The sequence below is a fragment of the Gloeophyllum trabeum genome, assembly GCF_000344685.1.
Source record: "Gloeophyllum trabeum ATCC 11539 unplaced genomic scaffold GLOTRscaffold_00014, whole genome shotgun sequence".
Taxonomy (NCBI): Eukaryota; Fungi; Basidiomycota; class Agaricomycetes; order Gloeophyllales; family Gloeophyllaceae; genus Gloeophyllum; species Gloeophyllum trabeum.
This window is the reverse complement of record NW_006920423.1, coordinates 527,283-551,561: the sequence shown is the minus strand read 5'-3', so window position 1 is coordinate 551,561 and position 24,279 is coordinate 527,283. Positions and strand designations below refer to the sequence as shown.

General features: G+C 54.2%; 8 protein-coding genes and 1 non-coding gene across 9 annotated transcripts; 5 read left to right on the top strand and 4 right to left on the bottom strand.

Annotated features, from left to right (window-relative positions):
* Positions 1-1,292: 1,292 nt before the first annotated feature.
* On the top strand, positions 1,293-3,480 carry GLOTRDRAFT_47986 (MFS general substrate transporter; the record flags this gene model as incomplete). The annotated part of the gene is made up of 9 exons (XM_007871377.1): positions 1,293-1,538; positions 1,598-1,655; positions 1,709-1,822; positions 2,137-2,260; positions 2,316-2,472; positions 2,532-2,777; positions 2,869-3,107; positions 3,165-3,281; positions 3,336-3,480. 9 exons carry the CDS (start codon positions 1,293-1,295, stop codon positions 3,478-3,480), a joined length of 1,446 nt encoding a protein of 481 aa, XP_007869568.1.
* GLOTRDRAFT_t112 lies at positions 1,918-2,029 on the top strand. Its single transcript has one exon. It is a non-coding gene; the product is annotated as a tRNA-His (tRNA).
* GLOTRDRAFT_65441 (WD40 repeat-like protein) lies at positions 3,450-5,131 on the bottom strand (the record flags this gene model as incomplete). The annotated part of the gene is made up of 7 exons (XM_007871549.1): positions 3,450-4,121; positions 4,182-4,274; positions 4,338-4,445; positions 4,502-4,608; positions 4,674-4,746; positions 4,797-4,850; positions 4,902-5,131. The coding sequence occupies 7 exons, from the start codon at positions 5,129-5,131 to the stop codon at positions 3,575-3,577; spliced, it is 1,212 nt and encodes a 403-aa protein (XP_007869740.1). The 3' UTR covers positions 3,450-3,574.
* A 1,089-nt stretch (positions 5,132-6,220) lies between these two features.
* Positions 6,221-8,469, top strand: GLOTRDRAFT_140808 (cytochrome P450; the record flags this gene model as incomplete). The annotated part of the gene is made up of 12 exons (XM_007871548.1): positions 6,221-6,574; positions 6,638-6,681; positions 6,746-6,827; positions 6,899-6,969; positions 7,029-7,043; positions 7,096-7,397; positions 7,447-7,505; positions 7,555-7,594; positions 7,650-7,660; positions 7,715-7,897; positions 7,965-8,261; positions 8,317-8,469. 12 exons carry the CDS (start codon positions 6,221-6,223, stop codon positions 8,467-8,469), a joined length of 1,611 nt encoding a protein of 536 aa, XP_007869739.1.
* A 362-nt stretch (positions 8,470-8,831) lies between these two features.
* GLOTRDRAFT_132663 (cytochrome P450) lies at positions 8,832-10,874 on the top strand (the record flags this gene model as incomplete). The annotated part of the gene is made up of 11 exons (XM_007871547.1): positions 8,832-9,188; positions 9,249-9,292; positions 9,350-9,431; positions 9,483-9,553; positions 9,611-9,625; positions 9,678-9,979; positions 10,035-10,093; positions 10,147-10,186; positions 10,241-10,251; positions 10,315-10,497; positions 10,557-10,874. The coding sequence occupies 11 exons, from the start codon at positions 8,832-8,834 to the stop codon at positions 10,872-10,874; spliced, it is 1,482 nt and encodes a 493-aa protein (XP_007869738.1).
* Positions 10,875-11,195: 321 nt separating this feature from the next.
* On the bottom strand, positions 11,196-13,543 carry GLOTRDRAFT_123011 (uncharacterized protein; the record flags this gene model as incomplete). Its single annotated transcript, XM_007871546.1, has 5 exons — positions 11,196-11,642; positions 11,694-11,732; positions 11,792-12,999; positions 13,054-13,155; positions 13,208-13,543. 5 exons carry the CDS (start codon positions 13,541-13,543, stop codon positions 11,348-11,350), a joined length of 1,980 nt encoding a protein of 659 aa, XP_007869737.1. The 3' UTR covers positions 11,196-11,347.
* A 575-nt stretch (positions 13,544-14,118) lies between these two features.
* GLOTRDRAFT_47985 (TPT-domain-containing protein) lies at positions 14,119-15,251 on the bottom strand (the record flags this gene model as incomplete). Its single annotated transcript, XM_007871376.1, has 4 exons — positions 14,119-14,288; positions 14,348-14,769; positions 14,821-14,948; positions 15,000-15,251. 4 exons carry the CDS (start codon positions 15,249-15,251, stop codon positions 14,119-14,121), a joined length of 972 nt encoding a protein of 323 aa, XP_007869567.1.
* Positions 15,252-18,018: 2,767 nt separating this feature from the next.
* GLOTRDRAFT_16839 (uncharacterized protein) lies at positions 18,019-18,711 on the top strand (the record flags this gene model as incomplete). Its single annotated transcript, XM_007871368.1, has 4 exons — positions 18,019-18,163; positions 18,230-18,303; positions 18,357-18,503; positions 18,565-18,711. Coding segments are annotated over 4 exons (513 nt in total), but the record flags the coding sequence as incomplete, so codon positions are not given.
* Positions 18,712-23,412: 4,701 nt separating this feature from the next.
* GLOTRDRAFT_132658 (uncharacterized protein) lies at positions 23,413-24,127 on the bottom strand (the record flags this gene model as incomplete). Its single annotated transcript, XM_007871545.1, has 2 exons — positions 23,413-23,568; positions 23,621-24,127. The coding sequence occupies 2 exons, from the start codon at positions 24,125-24,127 to the stop codon at positions 23,413-23,415; spliced, it is 663 nt and encodes a 220-aa protein (XP_007869736.1).
* Positions 24,128-24,279: the final 152 nt, after the last annotated feature.

Genomic DNA, 24,279 nt, shown 5'->3' with positions numbered 1-24,279 from the left:
ATGACATAATGGAAACACGGTTCAGCTGTCCGATATTACGATAGTCCGTAGTACTAGGGAGCGAATGTGTGCGGTAATGGTGACAATCAAAATCAAAGTTCCTAAGTTTTGGAGCCCTATCCGCTAAGGAACTCCCCACGACAGTCAATCAGTTCGTAGCACCCATAGTGGTTACAGGGGATTCGACGACACCGACAGAATAGCAGGGTCCGCCGGCAGCGCCATTGGATGCCTAGGTCAAGTCCATGATGACAGCGGAGTTGGCGTCCTTGAAGTAGTACGCACGAGGGATCTGTGTAGCTGTACAACTAAGCTTCTTGACTCCAGGCCAAAAACTATGAGCCGAGTCTATCACAAATATGATAGGCGTGAAGGGTGAATGACTTACAACGCGGCAATGAGAGTGATGAGCTCCACTAGCATTGACACTGGCAGGCCGGACTGGAGCAAGCGCACGGGGCCAAAAAGCGTTACCGCGGCATGCACTTTGCGACGGGTTGTAAGAGCATTGGGATGTTCCGGAATCGCCGGATGAAAGAGTGGTGAACAGCCAGCGCAGACAATCCGAGATTCAGGCTCTCGCCTCCATCATCAGCTCTGTCTTCTCCTGTGACTCTGAGACCCATGCTTGGAATTTTACGTCTTTCATTGTCAAGCCTAGGCATGATGTGGACGAGGAGAAACTGATTCAGAGGTGAGTGAAGAAGATTGGCTTACAGCCGCTTGCAGATCGATAGACCATCAATTCAGAAAACCACGTATAGTCGGAGTGGGTCGGAGTGGGTGCCAGGGACGTCGGAAGAAGGTAGAGAAGTCCAGATGGTCCGATTTCTGTCTCTCGGGGACTTGAAATTGCTTGTCCGACGTGGTCCGACTGTAAATGATTTTCAGAAAGTGGGCCCATCGAATTGCAAATGGCTGTAGGGGGAAGGAAAAAAGATTGGGTTTCAGCACCTTACAAGTCCAGGGACACTACTGTTCACAGAAGATAGGTCATTCACAGCGAATTTCAGGCTGAGCGACAGGAATGGAAATGGGCGATCCATTTATGGAAACTTCGTGGCTGTACCGCAGAAGCAGCACCGGATCCGGTATCTTGGGTGTTTCTCATGACAGCCGAGGCGCTATCTCTCGAGTAAGCATGGGCCAGCGCTGGGACGATTGCGCCTTCAGCTTACGAACTGACGAGCCGGACGCTGAGTTCCCCATCCGTAGGCATGTCATGATTTGTATAACACCCATCTTGTAGACGAATCCTCCCCGTGCATCAGTATCCTCTGCTACGACACTTCATGACGACCCTTGCATTCGACGAGGATGTGGACGAGGCAACGTCCCTGCTCGCCCGCAGTCGGAGTCGAAGCCGCTCGAGGACGGCCAAGATTACCCCCCTCCCCAAGCTGCAGCTGGCGACTGTCTTCGCGATCAAGGTCCTCATCCCCATCTGCGGCACTCAGGTCATGCCTTATATCAACGAGATGATGGAAAAGTCTGGGTTGTCAAAGGGTGCTGGGGCGGGGTACTACAGTGGGCTCCTCGTACGCAATCGCGTTCATGTGCTCGTGCTGTTAGCTCAAGCGCACTGTGTTGCGTGCAGACTAGCAGCTTTGGGATCGCGCAGCTGCTGAGCATGTACCCGTGGGCTCGGCTCTCTGGTACACCATACCCCAGCGCTCATCGCCTATCGTCTTACCCACGTATTCTGCAGATCACATCGGCCGTCTACCCGTCATACTTATCGGCACACTAGGCGTCGCACTCTCTTCCACCTTCTTCGGCTTGTCAAAGACCTTCCCCATGATGCTCGTCACTCGATTCTTCTGTAAGTCTTCGCCCTACCACAGCGTCCATTCATTCTCGGAAATGTACAATCAGCCGGGAGGGTTTGATAACCGGCCAAGGCAAGCTCTCCTTTCGGTCCTTGTCGATTAGTGGTTAAATCATCACGTTGTGGTTGCGTGGGTAGCTGCTACCCTCCGCAGGATTTCTGACATCCGTGAAGCCGGAGGTTCGAATCCTCCCTGGGACACGTTCTCAACTGCAGGGGGTTCAATTCCCCCAAGGGCCGTGCTTTTTGATCACTTCTCCTCGATTTTAACCGAGTTGGAATTCATTCACGGACAACATATTTTGTAGCTGGAATATTCTGTGGAACAACAGGCGCAATCCATTCCGTCGTCGGGGAACTCTCCGACGAGACGAACCAGTCGACCGCGTTCCCCCTCTACGACATCTGTTCAGCGATCGGGTTCGCCATAGGGTGAGCAGCACTACAATCTCGTCGCGAGAGCGCTCGTATTCACTGACACCCGCAGTCCGCTGCTCGGGGGCACCTTCGCGAACCCCGCCGAGCAGTTCCCCGCATGGTTCAACACGCCCTTCTTCGACGCATACCCGTACATCCTGCCATGCTTCATCACTTCATTAACAGCCATCGGCGCGTCGCTGCTCGCGATCTTCGTCCTCGAAGAGGTGCGTCCGCGCGCACAGTCGCACCACAGTGCCCTCAGATAACTCGCAACGCCTCCCAGACGCTCCCCGCGAAACGCCGGGTCCAGGCACACGAACGCGAGGCGGGGAGGGAGCGGGAGAGCCTGCTTCCCCCCATCGATATAGAGCAGATCACCCCGCCCACCGCCCGCGTCCTCCTCGCGCGCCCGCTCATCCGCGCGATCTGCCTCGCGTCGGGCCTGCTCGGCTTCATCGCGGGCTCGTTCAACCACGTCTTCACGCTCATGGCGTACACGCCCGTGCGCGAGGGCGGGCTCGCGCTCTCCGTGAGCCTCTCTTCCTCCCCCTCCCCCTCCCCCTCCCCGCAACCCGCTTACATATTCATGGCATGGGTGCAATCTGACCGCGCGTGGACAGGTCGCGCAGATCGGGCGCGCGATGTTCTTCATGGGCGCGTCCTCCGTGTGCCTGAAGCTCTGCATGCCGCTCCTCCTGCGGCGCTTCGACAGTCTGCGCGTGCTCCGCGCGGGCATGCTCGTCTGGCCGCTCACGTTCGCCGCCATGCCGCTGCTCAGCCTCGCCGCCGGGACGCCCGGGCAGTGGCTGGGTATCGGGGTGGTGCTCGTGATGAGCAGGGTGGGGACGATGGTGTTCTCGTGCGTGTTTCTTGTGGGCGGTGGGGTCGCGTGCGCTGATGTGCATGGGGTATGTAGGATCGTGATGATCCTGGTTAGAGAACACGCCCCGGGCCCTGCGTCCCTCGGGGCTACGAACGGCCTCACGGAGGTCGCGCAGGGCACCTTCGGGTCACTGGGGCCGACGATTACCAGGTACGCCTGTGCACGCATCTCGATGCGCACTCACGCTTATGCGGGGGATCAAAGCTCGCTGTTTGCGCTGTCCGCGAGTAAACATCTACTTGGCGGGCACCTCTGGGCGGTGTTCATGGTCGTCGTCTCGGCGCTCGCGAACGGTGTCGCGGAGTGGATTAAGAGACATCGAGATGTGTCCCGGTCGCACGTGGATTAGCTCGTGAATTTCTTAGAGACATGTAGAAGGACGGTGTATCGCTGTATGCTTTTCATTTTGTATAGTAGCAGTGCAGAGGGATACAAGGGACTCATCACAGATCGGCGAAGAAGGAAGGCTCGGCGACGACCTCGTTCTTGCCCTTCTTACGCCTCCCAGCCGCCAGGGGATCCTTTTCCTTCTTCCTCTTCCGCTTCCTCTCGCGCGGAGCGTCCGAGTCCTCGCCTTCCTCATCGCTCGACCGCGTCTCTCGCTCCTTCTCTTCGACCTCGGCCACCTGGGGCGCCTCCGTCTCCTCGTCCGACTCGTTCTCCTCTTCTGCGCCGAACGCCTCGCCCTCCTGCTCCTCCTCCTGCCCCTCCGCTCCTTCGCCATCCTCATCCTCGAAAATCTCCTTCAAATCCGTGAGCTTAACCATCTCCTCGTGGCCCGCGCTCGCGACCCAGCGTCCCTGCCCGGCTCTATCCACCTTGATGCGCTCGACCGGGAACTCGCCGTGGTCGGCGACGACGCCGAGCAGCTTCGTCGGGAAGAGCTGCACGGCGCGGACGAGCCCGTCCGAGGAGCCAGTGAGGATCGTGGAGTGCGCGGAGGGGTAGGCGGAGGGGAGACTGCAGAGAGCGTCGATGGAGGAGGGGTGGCTGAATTAGAGGGGAGGGGTTAGGGTTAGTTGAGGGGAGGGGTAAGAGAGAGAAACGTACCCCGGGACGCGGTCGACGCAGTCGCCCCACCCGCTTTTGCGGTTGAAGATGGAGAGCATGCCTAGTTGCGTGCCCACGACTACCTTTTGGTTGCTATATACGGTTGTCAGGTCATTAGGGGAGTCGGGAGATGCTATAACAGCGGTGCAGGCGCACTCTTTGATGGTGACGATGGAGAGCAGCTCATCTTCTTGGTCCTCTGAGTGTGCAAATGGCTCCGTCTTGTTTGCACGGACGTCCATAACGGATAGCGTCCCATCTCCACTGGGTCCAGCATTCCGTATTTTGATGGAAAACGCAAGATGAGGAAGAGTACTCACCTGGAAGCCACAAGATGCTTCTTGTCTTCTAGCCACAGGAAGTCCGAGATAAAGTCGAAATGCTGGGTATATGCTCTGATGGCGTCAGGTTTCCGAGGGTCCCACAGCTGAGCCGAATGATCGTCAGTCTCATCCTTTCTTGGAACAAACGGCGAGACACGGTGCTACATACTTTAATGACGCCATCGTCATCCCCGGAAGCAAGCATATAGGGCAGGAGCCGCTTTATCCGATTTATTGGTGCTCTCTAAGACGCTCAGTACCGCGACCAGCACGACAGGGGGCATACACTCACTCATGCGCGTTTTTGCGGCTCTCGATCACTTTATGGGTGGAAGTATCGATAGTACTATAGTATCCTATAAGCCCTCGGAAGAAAAAGAAAGCCTGGGAACCATACTATATTCCTTTCCCCTTTCCTGCAGCCCACAGACGGCTCCCGTCAGCGTCAGTTTCCAGAGCTCGGCAGGACTTCTTCGACGGTTTGACCGTGAAAACATGTTCGTTCTGCCCTTGTTCGTCGTAGCGGTAGGCGTTGACTTCGCCGTTCAGCAGGCCGGTATAGAGGATAGATTCCGCGGGGTGAAAGGCGACATCGAATACCTGCGAGCCGACCGCGATGTCCGGCATTTTGAAACGTCGGGGGATAGAACTAGAAAGCAACGAATTCGAACGAAACGATCGACCTGCAATACGATTATATTCTCTCACGGTAAGTAGAATCTAATAGCTGACTAGTTCCTCATACACACATGTACATAGATACTAAGCAACGTTGACTTACTCCAATTGCAATTAGCAGGCCTACTATTGACTAGCTTGTCGTTGCAAACTCACTTCTCAAGACATGTACAGCGTGCTCCATTATAACGTAAATTGTCTCTGGCTTGAATTGCAAGGGTTCTGTTCCAGAACTCGTGCAAGCTTGAGCATCTTTGAAGGTAAGTTTACCGGTAGCCGCTGGGACTGTAACGCATCCGAATCGTAGGTGCAGCGGCGAATTCTAACGATCCGTGTGACCACGCCTGAAAACGATGGTTTGTTCCGGGATAGGTCCAGGGCCTAGCTTGGTGCCTTTACGAGAAGATACGTTAGACCCTTGGTTCCAGTGTCTTGTCAGGTCAACACCAAGTATCGTACGCGGTCCATGAATACCCTGCGTGTCAAACCAAATCATGTCATGTCCGTGGGTGTTTCTGAATCCAGAGCTCCGAGATAACCTTTCTCGTATGTCCAGCGTATCTTGTGGCGACCTAATGTTATGAACGACAGAACTGAACTTAGTCCCTTGGGTCATAGTTTACGATGAAAGGGTTGGTTTGGGCTGCCTCATAACTCTTGTGCCTAGCAAACTTTACTGCTGGTGCCCGTGGTTGGGGTGCTTCCTCTATGAAGTCCGGCGTGACAGTCCTGGGTTCCCGAGCCAATGCTACTTATACTTCCCGTGTACCCGTGCTTACCAGTTACAGGAAGACAGAAATTCTTTCATGTACGTGGGCAACTGTTCCGTCGTCGGACGTTCGACGGACAGGTTGCGAACATGTCGCTGACTCTTGCTTTTAAAAGGACGTATGGTCAGCATCCCTTAGTCAAGACCCAGCAGCAGTCCCGACTCCCGAGAGCCGTCTTTCTTCTCTCAATGGAGAGTTGGCAGTATATAAAGAGCTGGCTGCAAGAAAGAATAGAAGACACATTTCACTTAAACTCACTCGATAGACTATGGCGGCCATCCGCCAAATAAGCTCTCTCGATGTGCTCTTCCTCCTCTGTTGCTGTTGGTTGGTGTACAAGCTATTCCATCGCATCCGCCGCAATACGAAGACGGTTCGCCTGAATGGTCCTCAAAGCAAGAGCTGGATCTTCGGCGTCGGAAAGTACGTCTCCGACCAACCTGATTCGGGCGCGGTCTACGAGAAATGGGCGTCAGAGTATGGGCCCGTATACGAAGTGCCCGCCGGACTCGGCTCGCGCAAAGTTATCCTAACAGACACCAAAGCCATCTCGCACTTTTTCAGCAAGGAAACTACGACGTACGTGCACACGCCGCATGCAAAGCTGGTCATCGAAGGGATCGTGCGTAGTCTATCGGAGATGTATCTGTCTCACAAGTTTAAGTCTAATAGACTATTGATGTAGGTGGGGCGCGGGCTGCTATGGGCCGACGGCGAGAGCCACAAGCGGTGAGTGCGTCGGGGTAATGCCATGCACTCTGACTGACTTTTGATTGACTCTCTTGACCTCTAGGCAGCGCAAGGCTGTCTCTCCAGCTTTCAGTAATGCGGCTATACGTAGATTGACTTCCGTGTTCTATGATTCTGGGTACAAGGTAGTAGTCTCGCGCTTCCTGTTCATACCGGGTGTAACTCTGACCTATAACCTCGTTATCGAATGTCCTAGCTCAAGGAAGCGTGGGATGGCATCCTTCAGTCGAGCTCTTCAGATGAGGTTATCATTGAGGTGCAGAGTTGGTGCGTAATATCGTGTATGATCTGTTTGCAGTCTCTTGCTAATCATGACCCGTATCAAGGATGAACCGCGTCTCGTACGTATCTCGTCATACCAGATGATCACCTCTAACCGATAGCCCACTCTAGTCTGGACAGTATTGGCATAGCCGGTTTTGGCCATGACTTCGGCGCCCTCCGTGGCAAAGAATCAACAGTAGCACAAGTCTTCGACGCCTTCAACACCCTCAAGCCGTCGTTCTTCGCCATTGTCGGGTTCATACTGGGGCCCACGCTGCCGATCCTCGCGAAGCTGCCCACGGAGCGCAGGGCGCTTACCATGCGCTGGACCTCGAGCGTCGCGCAGATGGCGGCGGAGTTGCTCGAGCGGGTAAGGAAAGAGAATGAAGAGGGAGTGAAGACGGAAGAGAAGTCTATCATTGGTCTTCTTCGTGAGTACTACGTCGCTTGGACGGAGATTTTGTCCTGACGTTGGTATAGTCAAGGCAGAGAGTGCGGACTCAGACTTGAGAATGACACAGGAAGAAGTGATGGCCCAAGTACGTGCAGCAGCTATTGCGATATTCCTATCTCAATAATATTGTGCAGATGAAAGTCCTCATTCTTGCTGGCTATGAGACCACGTCTAGTGAGTTTATTGTGACTTTCCGTACGCTCATGTCTCACGTTCCGATTAAACACAGTAAGCCTTACGGTAAGATTTCAGAGTACCTATTTTACGCAGGAGTGTCCTACATAATTCATGCAGTGGGCACTGGTTGAACTGTGCAAGAAGCCGGAGACTCAAGCGAAGCTGAGGGAAGAGCTCCTTACTCGCTTCCCAACGTCAGACCCTAGCTGGGATCAGCTGATGGGCGACTTGCCCTTCCTCGACGGGGTCGTGCATGAGGTGCTGCGTCTCCATCCGCCGGTAGACCAAGCAGGCCGAGTGGTGTGTTCGTTCCACTTGAGGTATACAAATCATCTATTAACTTGGATGTATCTCTACCCCGTATTAGGCAAGTGAGGACGACGTCATCCCACTCAGTGCCCCTATAACAGCGGGTTCAGGCGAGGCCATAGACCGTCTGCCGGTGGGCAAGGGCACACTTGTGACTGTGCCAATCGCGTGCATGAATCATTCAGAGGCTGTATGGGGACCGGATGCGAAGGAATTCGTGCCAGAGCGCTGGCTGGACAATGGGAAAGCCCTGCCGTCCCGAGCCCAGGAGCTCCAAGGGCATAGGCATCTACTGACCTTCATTGACGGACCGCGGATCTGTCTTGGTAAGAATTTTGCTCTAGCTGAATTCAAGGTTCGTACTATCCGGCGCACCATTCGCTTTTTGGTGCTCACTATATTTCGTGTAGGCGGTGTTGTCTGTGTTGATTCGAAATTATACGTTCGAGTTCCGAGACGGCCCTAGGACTCAGGTGGAGAAGGCGAGAGCTATGCTGCCCCGTCCCCAGGTGGTGGGTGAGACAGCGTGTCGCGTACCTTTGCGTGTCCGGCGTGTCCAGTGATTAGCTTGGTTTTTGCATTCATTACTGCTCGTAAAATTGCGTTTTTATAACTTGATGATGCACGCACGTTGCGATCCGGATCCGTCGGAAGGGCCCTAGTCATGTGAGAGTGAATAAACCACCCGACGGGTGCTCATGGTTTGCGCTAATCCTGCACCCAATTATGATTGCAATGCCATGCGTCTCCTTCAATGGTTTCCGATTTTTCATGGGAACAGAAGCCTGGCCAGAATCATTCTTTCGTTGCGGCGCCCGCGTACCGTAACCATTAACCTGCTCAGGTGTGTGTGTGTATAGTAGTACTATCGGTGGAGTCGCAAACACAACACTTCCAGGTGTATCATCCTGGAATTCACAGAACTATGGCTTTGCTCGTTCGGCCCATCAGCGCCCTCGATCTGCTTGTCCTTTTGATATGCGTGTATCTTGGGCGCCTGCTCATTCTAGTGAGGCATCAAAAGACTAAGACCTCCCGCCTCAGCGGTCCTCCAAGGAACAATTGGCTATTTGGTGCACAGCGATACCTCTCGAATAGTGACAATGTGGGCCTCGAGTTCGCAAAATGGGCCGCAGAATATGGACCTGTATATGAGATCCCTACTGCACTGGGATATAGCAGGATCATCCTCACGGATCCCAAAGCAATAGCTCATTTCTGCGCCCGGGACACGTTCACTTATATACGCGGAAAACATATGAAACGCATGATCGACTTGCTCGTGAGTCACAGATGTGTCTCAAGCTTACCCAAGCCTGCTAAATGACAGCCATCATACCAGCTTGGTCGTGGTCTCATTTGGGCAGACGGCGAAAGTCACAGGAGGTGAGTCTCCAGCGATGCTTGTTTCTGGGTTATGTCACGTCGTTTGTATGCCTCTAGACAGAGGAAGGCAGTCTCCTCAGCCTTCAGTAACGCCGCCATCAGGAAGGTGACCTCAGTTTTCTTTGATTCTGCCTACAAGGTGAGCATGTTCCCGGTAGTCCCAATGCTCGCTAACTCTCATGCATCTCAGGTTAAGGAAGTTTGGGACACTACTATCGACTCTTCATCCTCGGATGAAGCTATTATCGATGTACAACATTGGTATGCATTATTTCTCACCTCCCCATTACTCATAGCTGATTTCATACCGTGTGGCAGGATGAACTGTGTTTCGTAGGTTGCGAAGATCTTCTACCGGCTCACGCTAAATGATGTTCGTCAACAGACTGGACAGCATCGGCATAGCCGGTTTTGGTCACAATTTTGGCACCTTGCAAGGGAAGCGGTCAGTAGTTGCGGAAGTGTTCGACGCGTTCAACGACTTGAAGCCTTCTATCCTCGAGATCGTCAATTTTCTCCTTGGGCCCAGAATCCCCTTCCTGTCCAAGCTGCCGACAGAGCGCACCAAGCTCACGAAGCGATGGAACGAGAGTGTCGCAGAAATCGCTGAGGACATGCTTGCGCGGACGAAGCAGACGTATGGTGAGGACTCGAAGACGGAGGAGAAGTCTATCATTGGTCTTCTTCGTGAGTGATCGTACAAGATGCGTTATGGACGACATTATTCAAACCTGGCTTCTAGTCAAAGCGGAGAATGCTGACACCGACTTATATATTTACCCTGAGGAGGTCATGGCCCAGGTAAACATATTTCTCAGACGTGATGCAACTCCAAGCATGAAACCTGTTACTAGATGAAAGTACTGATTTTCGCTGGATATGAAACTACCTCTAGTACGTTCTATCACACTCTTCGGAGAGAAAACCTGACTTACTTCTGATCCATAGTCAGTCTTACGGTGAGAGCGTTCGTCGCACCACCACTCGCTGAAAAGTAGTTAATTCGTGTTACTTTCATTCAGTGGGCCTTAATCGAGCTGTGCAAGCACCCAGAAGCTCAAACAAAGCTGAGAGAGGAATTGACGTCTCAATTCGGTGCATCCGATCCTACCTGGGACCAGCTTATGACCGAACTACCCTACCTCGACGGAGTAGTTCATGAAATCCTCCGACTCCACTCGCCAGTCGAGGAGGCTATTCGTGAGGTAAGCTCTTTGCACTTATGGGCGTTAACACACCCATTTAAACTGAACATCACTTTAAGGCTACAGAAGACGACGTGATCCCACTGAGCACGCCCATCACAGACACCTCAGGGATCACAATCGACCGCATCACGGTAGCCAAAGGCACGCAGGTGTCCGTCCCGATCACCTGCATGAACTACTTGGAATCCCTCTGGGGCCCCGATGTAAGCGAGTTTAAGCCCGAAAGGTGGATGAACGGGGTGGAAGGCCTGCCGCACAAAGTGCAAGAAGTTCAGGGATACCGGCACTTGTTGTCGTTCATGGACGGCCCGCGAATCTGCCTTGGCAGAGGCTTCGCACTTGCCGAGTTCAAGGTCCGTGTCGTCTTACCTTGACTAGTACTGTACATTCAATGCTGAAAAGGTTGAAATTTCAAGGCTGTTTTGTCCGTCTTGATTCGGAATTATACCTTTGAATTTGCGGACAGCACAAATACGGAGATCGAGAAAGTAAGGGCAATGCTACCTCGGCCTCGTCTTGCAGGGGAGAAGGGCATTCGGGTGCCCTTGCGGGTTCGCCGTACGCACTGATACAAACCTGAGATCCTTTGACGATGGAGGGGCCTCGCTTTCCTTGCTGTATCTTGTATTCCTTGTTGTGCCTTGTTTCCTTTGTGTGCTACTACCACATCACTGCCGAACTCGAGGGCTGCGACTCATGTCAGTGTCATGCATTACAACTCGACCGTTCCACAGCGAAGTCGATGCAAGGCCGCAATATAGTAGTATTAAGTGACAAAATAAGCAACAGCAGCACATAAGAGGCGCACAGGAGCGACTATAATACAGAGCAGCACGGACAACCTCCGCTAGTCCCAGTCACTCAAATAGTTCCCCCCGTCATGCTCGTCGGAATAATCCCCCGCCTCATCCCAAGCATCGCCCAAGTAAGGCCTTCCTCCATATTCTTCGTCCGAGCCACGATCACCACCGGATTCATCTTCCAGCCAGTGTCCTCGCGGTGGCGATCTCCCGCCGACGGAGTAGCCGTACTGCGACTCGTCACTATCTGGTTCGTCTTCATCTTCCACCACGGAGCTTCTGGGCAGACGACGGCGGGAGGATGATGGGCGCGGGACGGAACCATCGTCACCGTACAGCTCACTGGAAATGACTGATGAGACCAAGTCCGCTAAGGATGTTAGGCATACGTACAACTCTCTTGCTGATACAATGTCAGCCAGCGAATGCCCGCTGTATGACACATCATCAACAATCAACAAGGATGAACGAAATCTCGGAATAGCACTCACGGAACAACATCATCCTGATTTTCCTTGTCAGAGCCTTCCTCCTCTGAATCAGAGTCAATGACAACAGCTCTCCGGCGGCCACGAGATGGGCCAGGGCTCGAGCTGCTTTCACGACTGGAGTGACCGGGGGCATCATGAGGAGGAGAACCGCGGACGCCGCGCACAGAGCTTTCCGCGCTCGAATGGACCTCCTCGAAGCGGCTCTCTCCATCCGTCTCGTCCTCCGGCGCAGGCGCGCCGGACCGTGAACGGTCCCTCAAGAATGCCTGCACAGTCTCGAAAGGCGGGAGAGGCCGCGGCGGCGCGTCGTCATCGTCGATAAAGCTGCTTTCATACGACTCGTCGTCATCGTCCCCACCGTCCCCATCCCCATCACCGTCCTCAATAGCACGAAGTCCATACCGCCGCGGCGGTCCTTCATCATCGTCAGCTTGCGAGTGTTCATCCGAGCTGTCCAGCCCAACCGGTAACCACCCCAGCGGCGCCGCCTCGCCCCAGCCAAACACCGACTCCCCATCGCTGCCATCATCGAAGTCGTCGAAGTCGCCGTACCCCTCCGCGTCGTAATGCAGATGTGCGTGCGGGTGATGCGCGTGCCCGGGGTATACTCGCCCGCAGTACGTGCAGGCTCCGTCTGCGATCTCGTGCAGACAATCATTGCAGCGGTAGATCCCACCGTCCTCCTCGTCACGGATACCCATGGTCACGGGGTTTTGCGGTAACGGGATCGCGGCGATGGGCAATCCGTTGGCACCGAGTGGCTGGAACATCTGTGCGATGTGTGGCAAGGCGGGCATGCCGTGGCCAAAGTTGATTGAGGAACGGAAGATCCCATCCCAGGGATCGGGCTGCCGTCCGCGGCGTGGACCGACAGCAGCTTCCGCTCTTGGTGGGAGGTCCTCCGGTAAAGAAGTGAATCCTTCTACGAGGCCGCTTTTGACGACCATGCTAACCATCTCCTTGATACTCCACACCAACGCGGGCTTCTCCCTCACAGGTGCACGGCAGTGCGGACAGTTTTTGGCCTTGAAGATCGCTGGCCTCTCATTCTCGCCACCCTCGCCTTTGAACCACCTCACGAGACAAGTATAGCACGCGACGTGCCCACACGGTGCGAGCGCGTAAGGCTTGTAGAGGAGGTCCAGGCAGATTTGGCAGGTCAGCGATTGCTGGAGTTGTCCCAGAAGGGACGTGTGCTGTGAAAGAAGCTGCAGATATGGTGAGCTTGATGATGAGATACGACATGCGAGCGCCAAGCGCACCTTCGCCTTAGCTGACAGCTCGTCATTGAGTTGATCGTTGGTCTCTTTCAATCCATCTTCGTCGATCGCTCTCTCCTTGCCCTTAGCAGATCCACTTGGGCTCTGATAGAACGTCAACCCACGCATCAGTAGACGAGAGAAGGTATGCACGCACCGACCCATGAGAACCAGCGCCGTTCAGCATCGTACCCTTCCCATTCACCAATCCCTGGGGTAAGGCACCATCACTTCCATGCAAGCGCGACACTGGACTGCCAGCCGCAGACTCCAGCGTCGTCTCCTCCGCCTTCACCTCCGACCCCGAGCCAGACGCAACCGGCAGCGCCCTCTCCTCCTCCCTCTTTACCACTGGCACCTTCTTCTTCTTCTTATTCCTCCGCTTCCTCTCCTTGCGCTCGCCACTCCCGTCAGTTTTCAGCTTCTTCGCGGGTCGCTCCTCCGCGAGCTGCGCCGAGCTCGCGCGTTTGTGGTCGCTCGCGACGCCAGGCATTGCGGGAATGCTGGAATCCAGGTTGCGGTTGTAGGGGCTACAGGCGAGGAGGTATTATTGTGTGCGAGCCTGGGCGATGGCGGAAGAAGAGCAATGGTGATCGAATAATAAAGCCAAACACGTCTAACGCGTGACAGAAGCGCGTCACAGGGCACGTGCACGCGTGACACTGTCGCGTCCGCAAGCCACAAAGTAGCTGTGAATTTATTTCTGATTCTTCCTGGTCAACGTACTTGTCCCCTTTCGCCGACATATACTGATACGATGTATATACACTCACAGAAAAGACATAAATAGTCGAGGTACAGATTAAACGACAACACTTCTAGAGCGCCTGCCGGCAAGAACACAAACTAGCTACACATGTACAAAACATAAAATACATTATGTAGCTCAGAAACAAACGAATCCCACAAAATTGTGTCGTATAACTTATTAACCCAAGGGAGCGTATGCTAGTCGTTAGTAGCAGCTGTAAATGACTCGAGGAGGGTGGTGGCGGTGGTGGCTGGATGGCTAGATGGATGGATGGGGTCTAAGGATGTTCGAGATGATCGATGTATGCTGTATGCGATCTACGACTTCTCCGCAGCGCGCGCCCGGTTCCTCTTCTCCTCGTATCCGGTAGCGGCGTACCACGCCCCGCCCAAGAGCGTCAGCACAATCCCAAGCGTGTTCGTCATGCTCGGCGGCAGGTGGAAGATGAACATCGCCAGCGCGATCGTCAACACCTGTTTCACGTTCGCTGTCGTTCGATTCACGTCAGCACAAATCCGATATAAACATAGTACAATGGCAACGCACCAGCGACGGTCATGCTCAGCGGCCCCGCCTTCTTGTTCGCCGTAAAGCTCACAATATTCAACCCGAACGCAATCGCGCCGTTCACAAGCAGCGTCGCAGCCCGCATGCCCGTCATCTCCCGCGCGCTGTACTCCTTCACCCTGTCGAGCTCGCCCGAGAGCTGCGCATACAGGACGCACTGGATAAACGCCAGGGGACTCATGCGCGTAAGCAGGTCGAGCGGGTGCAGGTGCAAGCGCGGTGGGAGGAAAGACCGCATCGTGAACTTGGGTGGTGGTGAGGCGGCGGGCGTGGATGGAGATAGTGGCGAGATGGGAGGTGACTGGAGGACGTTGGTGAAGATCGTTTTCAGGGCCGCGAGGAAGGTGCCGAAGAGGGTTAGGATCAGACCCCAGGTCGTGAAATAATAGTCGCCGTATGTTCTGCGGTAGAGTTAGATAAGGCACCCAATGGCGGTATGGTACGCGACTTACGCAAAGCCAACACCGACGATAACGGGTATAAGCGAAATCATCTTCTCTCGACTGCACAGCGTCCCGTAGAAGAGGTATGAAAGGAAGATTGTGAAGATAGGCGTGGACGCGCGGACCACTTGGTGGAACTATGGGAAGATCAGGGGAGAATCGCGCGCATATACACATCCAAGACTCACGGGTACAGTAACAAGCTGCAACGATACGTTGCTAACTGCGATATTCATGGCGTAGAGGACGCTGAACGCCACCAGTGCTGCGTTATCTTGCGACGATAGCTTCGCAGGGACATACATCCCCCTTGCCAGGAGAAAGTACCCGCCTATCGATCCGCATAACGCATGGATAGCGGTGAGCGTGTACGGGAAGGGAAATCGGACAAGCACGCCTTTGTTATACAGCGTCAAGCCAAGGTTGAAACAGAAATACATGATAAGCCAGAACGGCTCGGAGTCGTAAAAGTCCTTCAGGGAGTACCATGGTCGTGGCGAGTCCGGCGAGTCGAATGTGCTGCTGCGAGGCGTGCGTGCATGGGTGGGTAGTGCGTCGGGCACCTTCGGTGACATGGGAATGTCCATATTTATCGTGGACGCGTTGAGGTCCTCGAGGTTAAGATGCACACGGCTGCCCGTGCGAGAGTGCCGCTTGAACGAGGGCATCCCGTCGCCCTTGTCCGATGTTGTCGCGTCCATCTGCTGCAGCTCATGTTTCTCGCTCATTATTGCGGGCTGCGGAGTTTGCAGGTGTTGATTGATGGCCGGGCTATACGGGGCAGAGTCCAGGGCTGAGCGCGACGATGTGCGCCGTCTGTCGAATAAAAGGCTTTATGCCTCGCAGGCGTAGCGGTCGACGTAAAAATGAGCCAGAGGGTTAGGTCGAGGACGTTGAGGCTGACGCGAACGTCATTGTTGAATCGTTGCTGCTCGGCACCTCCGCTTGTCATATCATTTACCAGATACGGCGGCGCATCACTGCGGTACCACCCGTCGTCGCTTCGCCGCCGGAATATGCTACGCAGCCTGACCAGGCTGAGGGCTCAGTAGCTTCAGTTGTTTTCTGCTAATAAAAACGCTTCTTCTATAAAAACATTGAAAACCACACTGATCAGATACAATTGCTGCATTACATATCTGAGTATGTACCCAGCGCAATCGCGCTCTCCATAAAAACCTGCTAAACTACGGAGCGCGTCCTAGGATCCCACGGTACGACCGCGGCATCCGAGGCCCGAGCTGACGCGAATAGAAACACGTGAAAGTCCACACTGTTGCGTACCGAAGAGAACACGACAGATACGCATGCATATGGATGCGAGCCGTTCCGATGTATTACATGTCCTGGTACAACCATTCTGGATGAATGATTCGATACGATCCTTGGTCGGTTTCGCCACTGCAGACAGAAGTCAGCGGTATGCGGGAAGCGGTGCGCTGATTATTCCAGCACGACCGTGTAGTAAAGATACGAGAGGCCTATCGACCGGGCCCCAGGCTCTTACATTTTCTGACCAGACGCCGTCTCCCGGGAGGGGGGGATAGTCCATTGACGCATACATTAACAGCCCCGACTCACTTCAAATCGTGCACGCTGTGCTACTATATATTTTCCGTTGCGCAAAACGGCGAGCATTATGGCAAGTATAGACCGCATTCTCACAGGTCGCAGCGATGACCAAGGAATCCCCGCTAGATACAATAAGTCAGACGAGTGCGGTGCAGACCGTGCAGACCTTCTCCTGCGCAGCCCACGCGAGTCAGGACTCCTCCTATTGACTGTCCATGGAACGGCGAGGACGCGCGGGATCAGATCCACTTGCCTCAGGTTAGAGATCGTTCATCGGGAGTAGGTACGTAGCGGAAGATGACGACCTGCTTCGAATCACGAGTGTGGCAACGGCATACCTGCGGACATCGGCTACTCTGGACAGGCAAAGCAACACCCCATCCCGAGTATAGAGCTAGTTGGCTGGGGGAGTGTCGCCACTTGCCTCCAGACTGGGACAAGAATCTGAGCATACCCAAGTCCCGTAATGGCCGCAGTGAACGGAGTTCGGCCTCCAGGAACCAACATCCTCAGACAAAGCTGCATTGTCATTGTAAAGGGGGCGAGCCCTTGGAAATGCATTCTGGGGATAGAAAGGACGGGGATGAAGAAATATGAGCACTGAGAATAACCGACAGGTGATGAGGCTTCCACAGCTCCTCAGTCCAATAAGCCTGAATCCGTCACAGAAAGTCTCCGGCATGTGGGTGTCGCCAGTAAGTCCCTCGTTGCTAGAAGGTGCTTCAAGGGGTCAGCTCCTCCGCACAATAAACTCTGAATCAAAAAAGTGGGGCAGCTGTTGCCCAGAGGTTTCGGAAGTTTCGAACCCCACAGTACAATGCCCCGGGTGAACCTACACTTTCCCTCAGCTCGAATGATGTGATCCCGTCATCACAGTCCAAGGCTGGGGGGATGCGCATTACCGAAGCCGCACTTCCAGAGAGTCTGTCAGCGTCCGCTCATTGGTCAACCGGTCAACCTTGTGGCATACCCTAACCCGAATCTGCATGAAAAGATGCTTTCAATTTGATTCGAACAGCAGTAGACGGCAGTACACATAGGATTGATTGCTTTGCAAGCTGCCTATAGTTCTTCAATTGGACATTGGACGTCTGCAGACACCAAGAACAAGGTCCCATTGCAACGAAAGAATACAGTTTACAAGACAGTCAACATACGATTTGTCTGCGTTATGGTTTCACCCAACCGTAAAAGCTACATAGTAGCACCCTCTCCGGAGAGAGGGGGGTACGGAAGGTACAGGAATATAACGCCACGCCCCCACCAACCTCGACCTCCCGAGGCGAATCAACACCCGAAGGCGGACTCAGCCCCATAGCGGAAGGGAAGCTGATGAGGACGCTCGTTCTCGTGAGCACCCGAGGGCGCCTCGCTCCGCCCACCTAGAGATGCACGTCACCAGTAGAACTGCGTCCCAAGGAGGGACTGACGCTTCGGAGAGTGGACGGACACTTGAAGGAAATCGAAAATTGCGGACGACATATTTATCGAGAAGGAAGCGCGGAGTTCGAATGTGCACGTGATGCAGTTGAGGGGAGGCGCATGCGCGATCGCGACGGTTCTTTCATTGAAACTGCCAGTGCGGCACTGGCACTCTGATTCTGTTTCGGACACTCGAAACACTGAAATATGTCGATGTCGCGGTTTTCTATACGTCCCCGACCAAGGGACTCCGTGTTTGCCTCAGGCCCAGACGCTTATCGGGGTGACAGAGACGCAATATGCAGCCCAAACCTCTTCGACTGCGTCTCAGCTATGGAATCCTGCGCGGAACAAGTGAGTCTAAGAGCAACACAGTCGTTCATCCTTAACCTCTGAGAAAGTGCTTTGTGCACCATATAGGCAGCGGATGCCCAGCAGCTTCTCAGGAACGGGACGTATGATCTGCCGAGGATGAACAGGGTGCTGGAGAACCAGAAGGTGCGCCCATGTCAGGTCGCTAGCAACTGTGCGAGACTGATGGTGCTCTCCAGGTATTTTTGCTGGTGGATGACGGGACGGTGCGGAAGTACAAGGCAGATCTGGCGGAGGAGATCGAGCCGCAGATCAACGAGCTCATATCTCGAGCCGAGAAGGGTCTCAAAGCGCTGAGAAAGAAGCAGAGCACCCTACAAGCTCAGGTGCAACATCCACTTTCACTTCGTGGTTTCGGTTGTTAACTGCGGTAATGTCTAGGCCGAGACGGCTCAGTCACGACCGTCATCGCGCGCACGGCCAGCAGTGGGTACGACGACAGCCGCTGACAAGCTGCAGAATCGACGCCTGCAGATGTTGGTTCAGCAGAGAGAGCGGCTAGAGAAGGAGATGGCACTCCTACAGCAGGACGTGGACAATCTGGTGCGTCGGCTATACTATCTGTGCGTTGGGTTGCTGACGAAGGTGATTTGCCCAGCAACTGAAAGTGATGAACAAAGGGTAGAAACGTTGGTGTCGCCGCTATTTATGCTTTCGCATGCGCGCTTCGTGCTGTTGTATTGGTATATGTATCTATATACGTTTCGGGGGCCTCAGATTCTACAGATGCGTAGACACTCGGATTACACTCCCTTGCAAATTCAAGGTGAGTATCGTTTTTATCACGTTCTCATTAGTTCATTTATGATAATTCATACGAAGTACTTACTGGCTCGACGCTGACTAGGATCATCCTATGCTCATTCCAAAGGCTGATTTCTTCTCGGCAACACCTGACCCTGGGCAATACTGAGATCAATGGGTGGCCTGCCGACTCAGGCTTCTTGAACTTCAGCAAGTTTTTCGGGCTGGGAACATCCTCATCCAAGGCTGGTATCGCGTCGCCAGCCGCATCGTCCGCCTGATTGTCTTTGTCCTCCGCGCAACTCGTGATTGTGACGGGCTTCGATCTCGACGATAAGGGCCGGCTCTGATCCCTAAGTTTGATATCACGTCCTTCCTGAGGGTCATTGGAATCTCTAGGAGACTCCTCCAAGTACGACTGGGCATCTTCTCGGTCAACATGTCATCCAGCGAGTTTTTATCCTTCTTGGAGGACCGCTTGGACTGCGCGTTCAAGCTCATGGAGCCCAGTGATCCAGTGAGCTTATCCAGGGCGCCCTTGGATCCCTCGTAGATCCGCCGTTGTCGGTCCTGGGGTTTCGGTAGTGGCCCAACGACTCACCATTTGTATCAGTAGTCCGTTATTGCGGCTTTAATATTCATGGATGGGAATAAGGGCTCCAACCATCGATAACACGCTCCTTGAGGAAGACGCGCCACAACATGCTTCACAAAGATCTGCGAGCACTTTCGGTGCAGATGATCCAGAGAAAGCGTTCCAATCTTTCACTCGCGCGACATGTTAAAATCAGTAGACTCGTGAAGGCGTAGGGCAAAGGACAGACGGGCGGACGTGTCATTGTTGCATACAACTCTCGTCACGTTCTTTAGAGGATTCAGTTGACCTGCGCTTTAGAGCCTGACAGACCTCAGAAAATACATAAGTACCATCAGATGGTCGTTAGTAAGCTTAAGTCTGTGTACCAGGATCGTAGCGGCCAAATTCACAGTTCGATCGCCAACAAACTAATCAGCGGGAGAACCCTTGACGGTATCCTTGACACGCTTGATAAGGTGATCAGAAAGACGAAGAACATCTTTCGATTTGGTAAGTTACACATGAAGTTGAAGTGGTCCTGGAGATATGTCAGTTCACTCGTGGGGGCGGACAGCTGTTGAAGGAAATGACTAAAACAATTGTAAGCAAAGGAAAGCCGCTATGAGAGGTGTCTATGCATGAGTTCCAGATATCCGACGGGTGAGCAAAGTTGTTCTCAAAGGTTCACCTCTCCATTGCCACCGAGGCGCGTCGCACACGGCTGTCACATGATTACGGCTGCCCGTCACCTGACGACCCTTGCACGTCGCGTGCATTGTGACGCGCTCCTGGATTACGACTTCACGCAGGCGTTTTCCATGCTCCTCGTCGGCTGGCCGCCAGCACGTTGTGATGGCCCCGTCGATTCTGGTTGATTCCGCAAGGCGAGGGCCGAAATTAAAGGCTATGGCTGCGGCGATGCAGTCTGTTCGACGTGAGTGGGCCTCGTGTTATATATCTTGCCTGTTTACCTTCTCCTCGACATAACCTCTGGTCAGCGACCGCCGGGCGGACTGCAATTTACCTTAACTATTGTGCTTTATACTCTGGTGAGATGTCGTGCATTTCATACAACAAACCCTTCTGCGTACCTCTTACTATGATGGCAGCTGATACTTGTTGTCCGGGACGTAATCCTTACTAGAATCCATGCCGAAGAGTACGCAAAGCTCACGCAGTGGTACTCGAAAGCTCGTAAATCCTTCGCATCACCATCCGAAGCCGCCCAGCAACTCCGTGCCCATGCACTGGCTCTTCCGTTCCAACATTCCCCGCCGACGGGGCCAACCGCTCCCCAATGATGTCCGGAAACGGAACTTCTTTGGACTCGGCGAGATAATTGGTGTAATTACCAATGTGCGCATACTTTCCCTCTAACTCCGACCTCTGTTCATCCTCATGCGCTCTCCCATTGCATTGCAGCCAGCTGAGACTGTCCGTTCGCTCACGGAATCTCGGCGTCTTCTGGAAGAGGCACGTCGCGAAATCTCTGAGAACCGTGAGCGCGCACAACTGCGACCAGCACATACCTTTTCTCGGCTGCCGGGATTCTTCCCGAGACCGACAGAGGTAAAAGCCATCGAACGGGCACTCGAAGGAGAGCCAACATTCACTGTCCTCTTTGGCGCAAGTAGCGTCGGCAAGGTCCGTGCTGTTCCTTCCTTTCCTATTAGTACTCACCACGCATGTCATAGACTGCCTTGCTTCGGGAGGTGTTATCGCGGGATCAGTACCATGTCCTCCACTTCGACTTGCGAATCGCCGGTTTCGCTGACTTGGGCAGCTTATACACGAGCTTGAGTCAGCAGATGGAGATGTACTTCGAAGCCATCAGCAAATCCTTGAAGGGGTACGAGGAGTTCGAGAAGGAAGCCTGGGGCTTCAAGGTGCACCCAAGCGCTAGTCTTGCGATAATCTGGGCTTACACTCCCTTACTTCGATAGCACGACCGATTGAGCGTGGAACGTCGATTGGCGGAGGCTCCGAACGGCAATGCGCAAGTGAAAGTCAGCGATGTTGCGCGGTTGATGGAGCTCTTCCAGGTACGCCAATCGCTCCATACAGCGTGTCTTAATCGCTGAAGTTCACATAAGAGCGCCCTCTTGAAATACTGGGAGTATCAGCCGGAGGGGACTGCGGAGGCGGCCCAGGGCCAGAAGCGGGACGCAGACACCGCATCGGAGGCCACGCACGTCGAGAACGGCGCAGCTCCCCAAGCGCCTGCGGATGGTCAGGCATCTCCCAGGCGATCGTGGGCAAGTCGCATCTTCAGGCGGCCCCAGCGGACCGTGGCTGATGATAAGGGGAAGGGCAAAGAGCGAATTGTCGAGAAGCCTAAGGAGCCTAAGGATTCGCCCAAGAAAGAGTCGCCTCCCCCACCGCCCGCCAAACGGATGCCCGTCATTTTCTTTGACGAAGCGCACAAGCTGTGGGTCATTTCTCGTAGGTCGTCAACGCCCTCGCTCACCCCCTCCCCCAGGCCCGCCCTTATCCGTTCCACCGAGGCGATGAAGTGTCTTCTGGACTCGATGCTCGTCTTGACGAAGCAGGATAGGCTCTGCCACGTCATACACTCGACGAGCGACCCCTTCTACCAGACGTGGCTGAGGCAGCTCAATATTATGCAGCATTGCAAAATCATCACGATCGGCGATTGTTCCAAGACGGAGATGCGGGCCTTCTTCCAAGATCGGATCTTGCCCAAAGTCCCCGAGGGGCTCCGCCCGCACCTGGATTTCGAGGAGCTGTACGATGCTTTTGGTGGCAAGCTGGTGCACTGGAGCGACTATGTGACAGACTATGGCGAGTGGTCCGATACGAGTGAATCCCCGTTGATGGATATTGATCGTCGCTTACAGTGAACTCGAGCGGCAATTTAGAAGGTGGGCGTCTCATGTTTTGTTTCGCTGCCCAGATTCTGACTTGCGTGTAGTCAAGCGATCGTCGCATTTCCTGCAAGCACATGCACTCCTCAATCTTCATATCGTTCATTCGTCCCAAGCATCGACGCCTTCAGGAGAGTCTGACCGGACTGCCCACGAGAACACGCACGCGAGCCCGCAAACGTCGCCCATCGGCTCCGGCTTCAAGATCTACTCACCCTTGACGCATCCGCACTCGCCACAGGTCGCCCAGGACAATACTGAAGCACCCGGATACACGGCGGACTTCTCTGCAATCGAGCTCCTGCGGGTCATGAACCGACTGACGCAGCAACGCACCCACTCCCTGCCTTACTTCGTCTTGTGCCGCGAGATGGGTGTACAGGCTATCGACGGGATGGTCAAGGGACGTATATTGGACTTGCGATGGACCGATCCGTTGACACCGGAAGCGCCGCTGCGCGAGGCAACCCCGAAGGGTCTTGGACACGGACAAGAGGCAGCTGGGAGCAGCGGTACTGCTGTCGAGATGATCGACTCTGAGGATGGCGAGGAGTGGGTACCTGTACCCGAAGAGCCGGATACGCCTATCGACATCGAATCTCCTGTCAGCGACGACTTTGTAGGCCCGAAGCTCGTTCCCACTACCCCCATTATGCGCTACGCCATGCGAGAAGTTGTCCAGGAGTACCAGGAGATACAGTCCATTTCTGAGTATGCTTCGTTGGCTGACCCTGATGAATATTAGTGTCGCCGTTCGCAGGGCGAACGAACGACGTTATCTTTATTGTGCCATCCTTATGACCGTCTTGTATCTTGGTTGTATAGTAGTCCTTCGCGGGTGGTAGACACGCATCACCTCATGTATTTGGTCATGGCTCGCGCACCGACATACGAGGACCATGTACAATTTTGTAAGCTTCTCGAAATATGCCTGATACCGCACGCATTCCTCGAAATCCATCACCACTTCTAACAATCTGGCCGTCAATCTTCACCGGATCCTAACATCCCCTAAGCACAGTTATCCCGCTACCGCCTCGGGTCGCTTAACTGGTCGTAGACGAGGCGCACGATCCATCTCATCGCATATCCCAGACCACCCACAGGGATCAGGAGGACGACCGCCTGATTTAAGGCATAGATCACCGGCAGGTTGACCCAGGCGTACACTTGTAGTGTTATCAACTGCATCGTATAGATCACAAGGAGACTCGAAGCAATGCGTGCATGGACATACCGAGATACCATACCCTGCTGTCATCGTAAGAAACGAAAATCCCAGGCAAAGGATACCGAAGCCGCAGAGCAGATCGGCGGCGAACACGAGGAACCCTTGACGATATCGTATGTACACTGCTGCAGCCGACCTCCGCCCAAATAACTCCAATAGCCAAGCCGTAAAAGAGCCATGTCCCCCGTCTGTGATAGCCGCGTGAACCATCGGAACAATGCCGAAGGCCACCCTGCACGACACAGCCCCTGCTACGCTTGTGACCTGCAGGGCAAGACTGACGAGCCAGATAAAATCTGTAAATTGGTCCTCGTCAATACACCTCTTCTTGGCTTGAGGTAGGCGAGTAGCAAAAGGCATCGTGCCGCCTGCGAAGAGCTGCACGAGAGCGGAGCAGAAGGCAAGGAAAATGAGAGCCATGCAGCCCTTCGATGCGATCGCGTTGGACGAGCGATGCATCCGACCTGGCGCCTGGCGATTCATCTCCTCCCGGGGCTTCCTGCTTGACTTCATGCGGAAAATGAGGTCGCGAGCGATAAGGGCTGATTCGGACGTGGTCTTTACTGAAGAGACTTGAAGCTTGAAGCCATGGAGCAATCTTTAAGAGCTGGGCATCCATGCAGCAGAGACAAAGGAATAAGGTTCCGTGCAGCACAAAGGAGTGC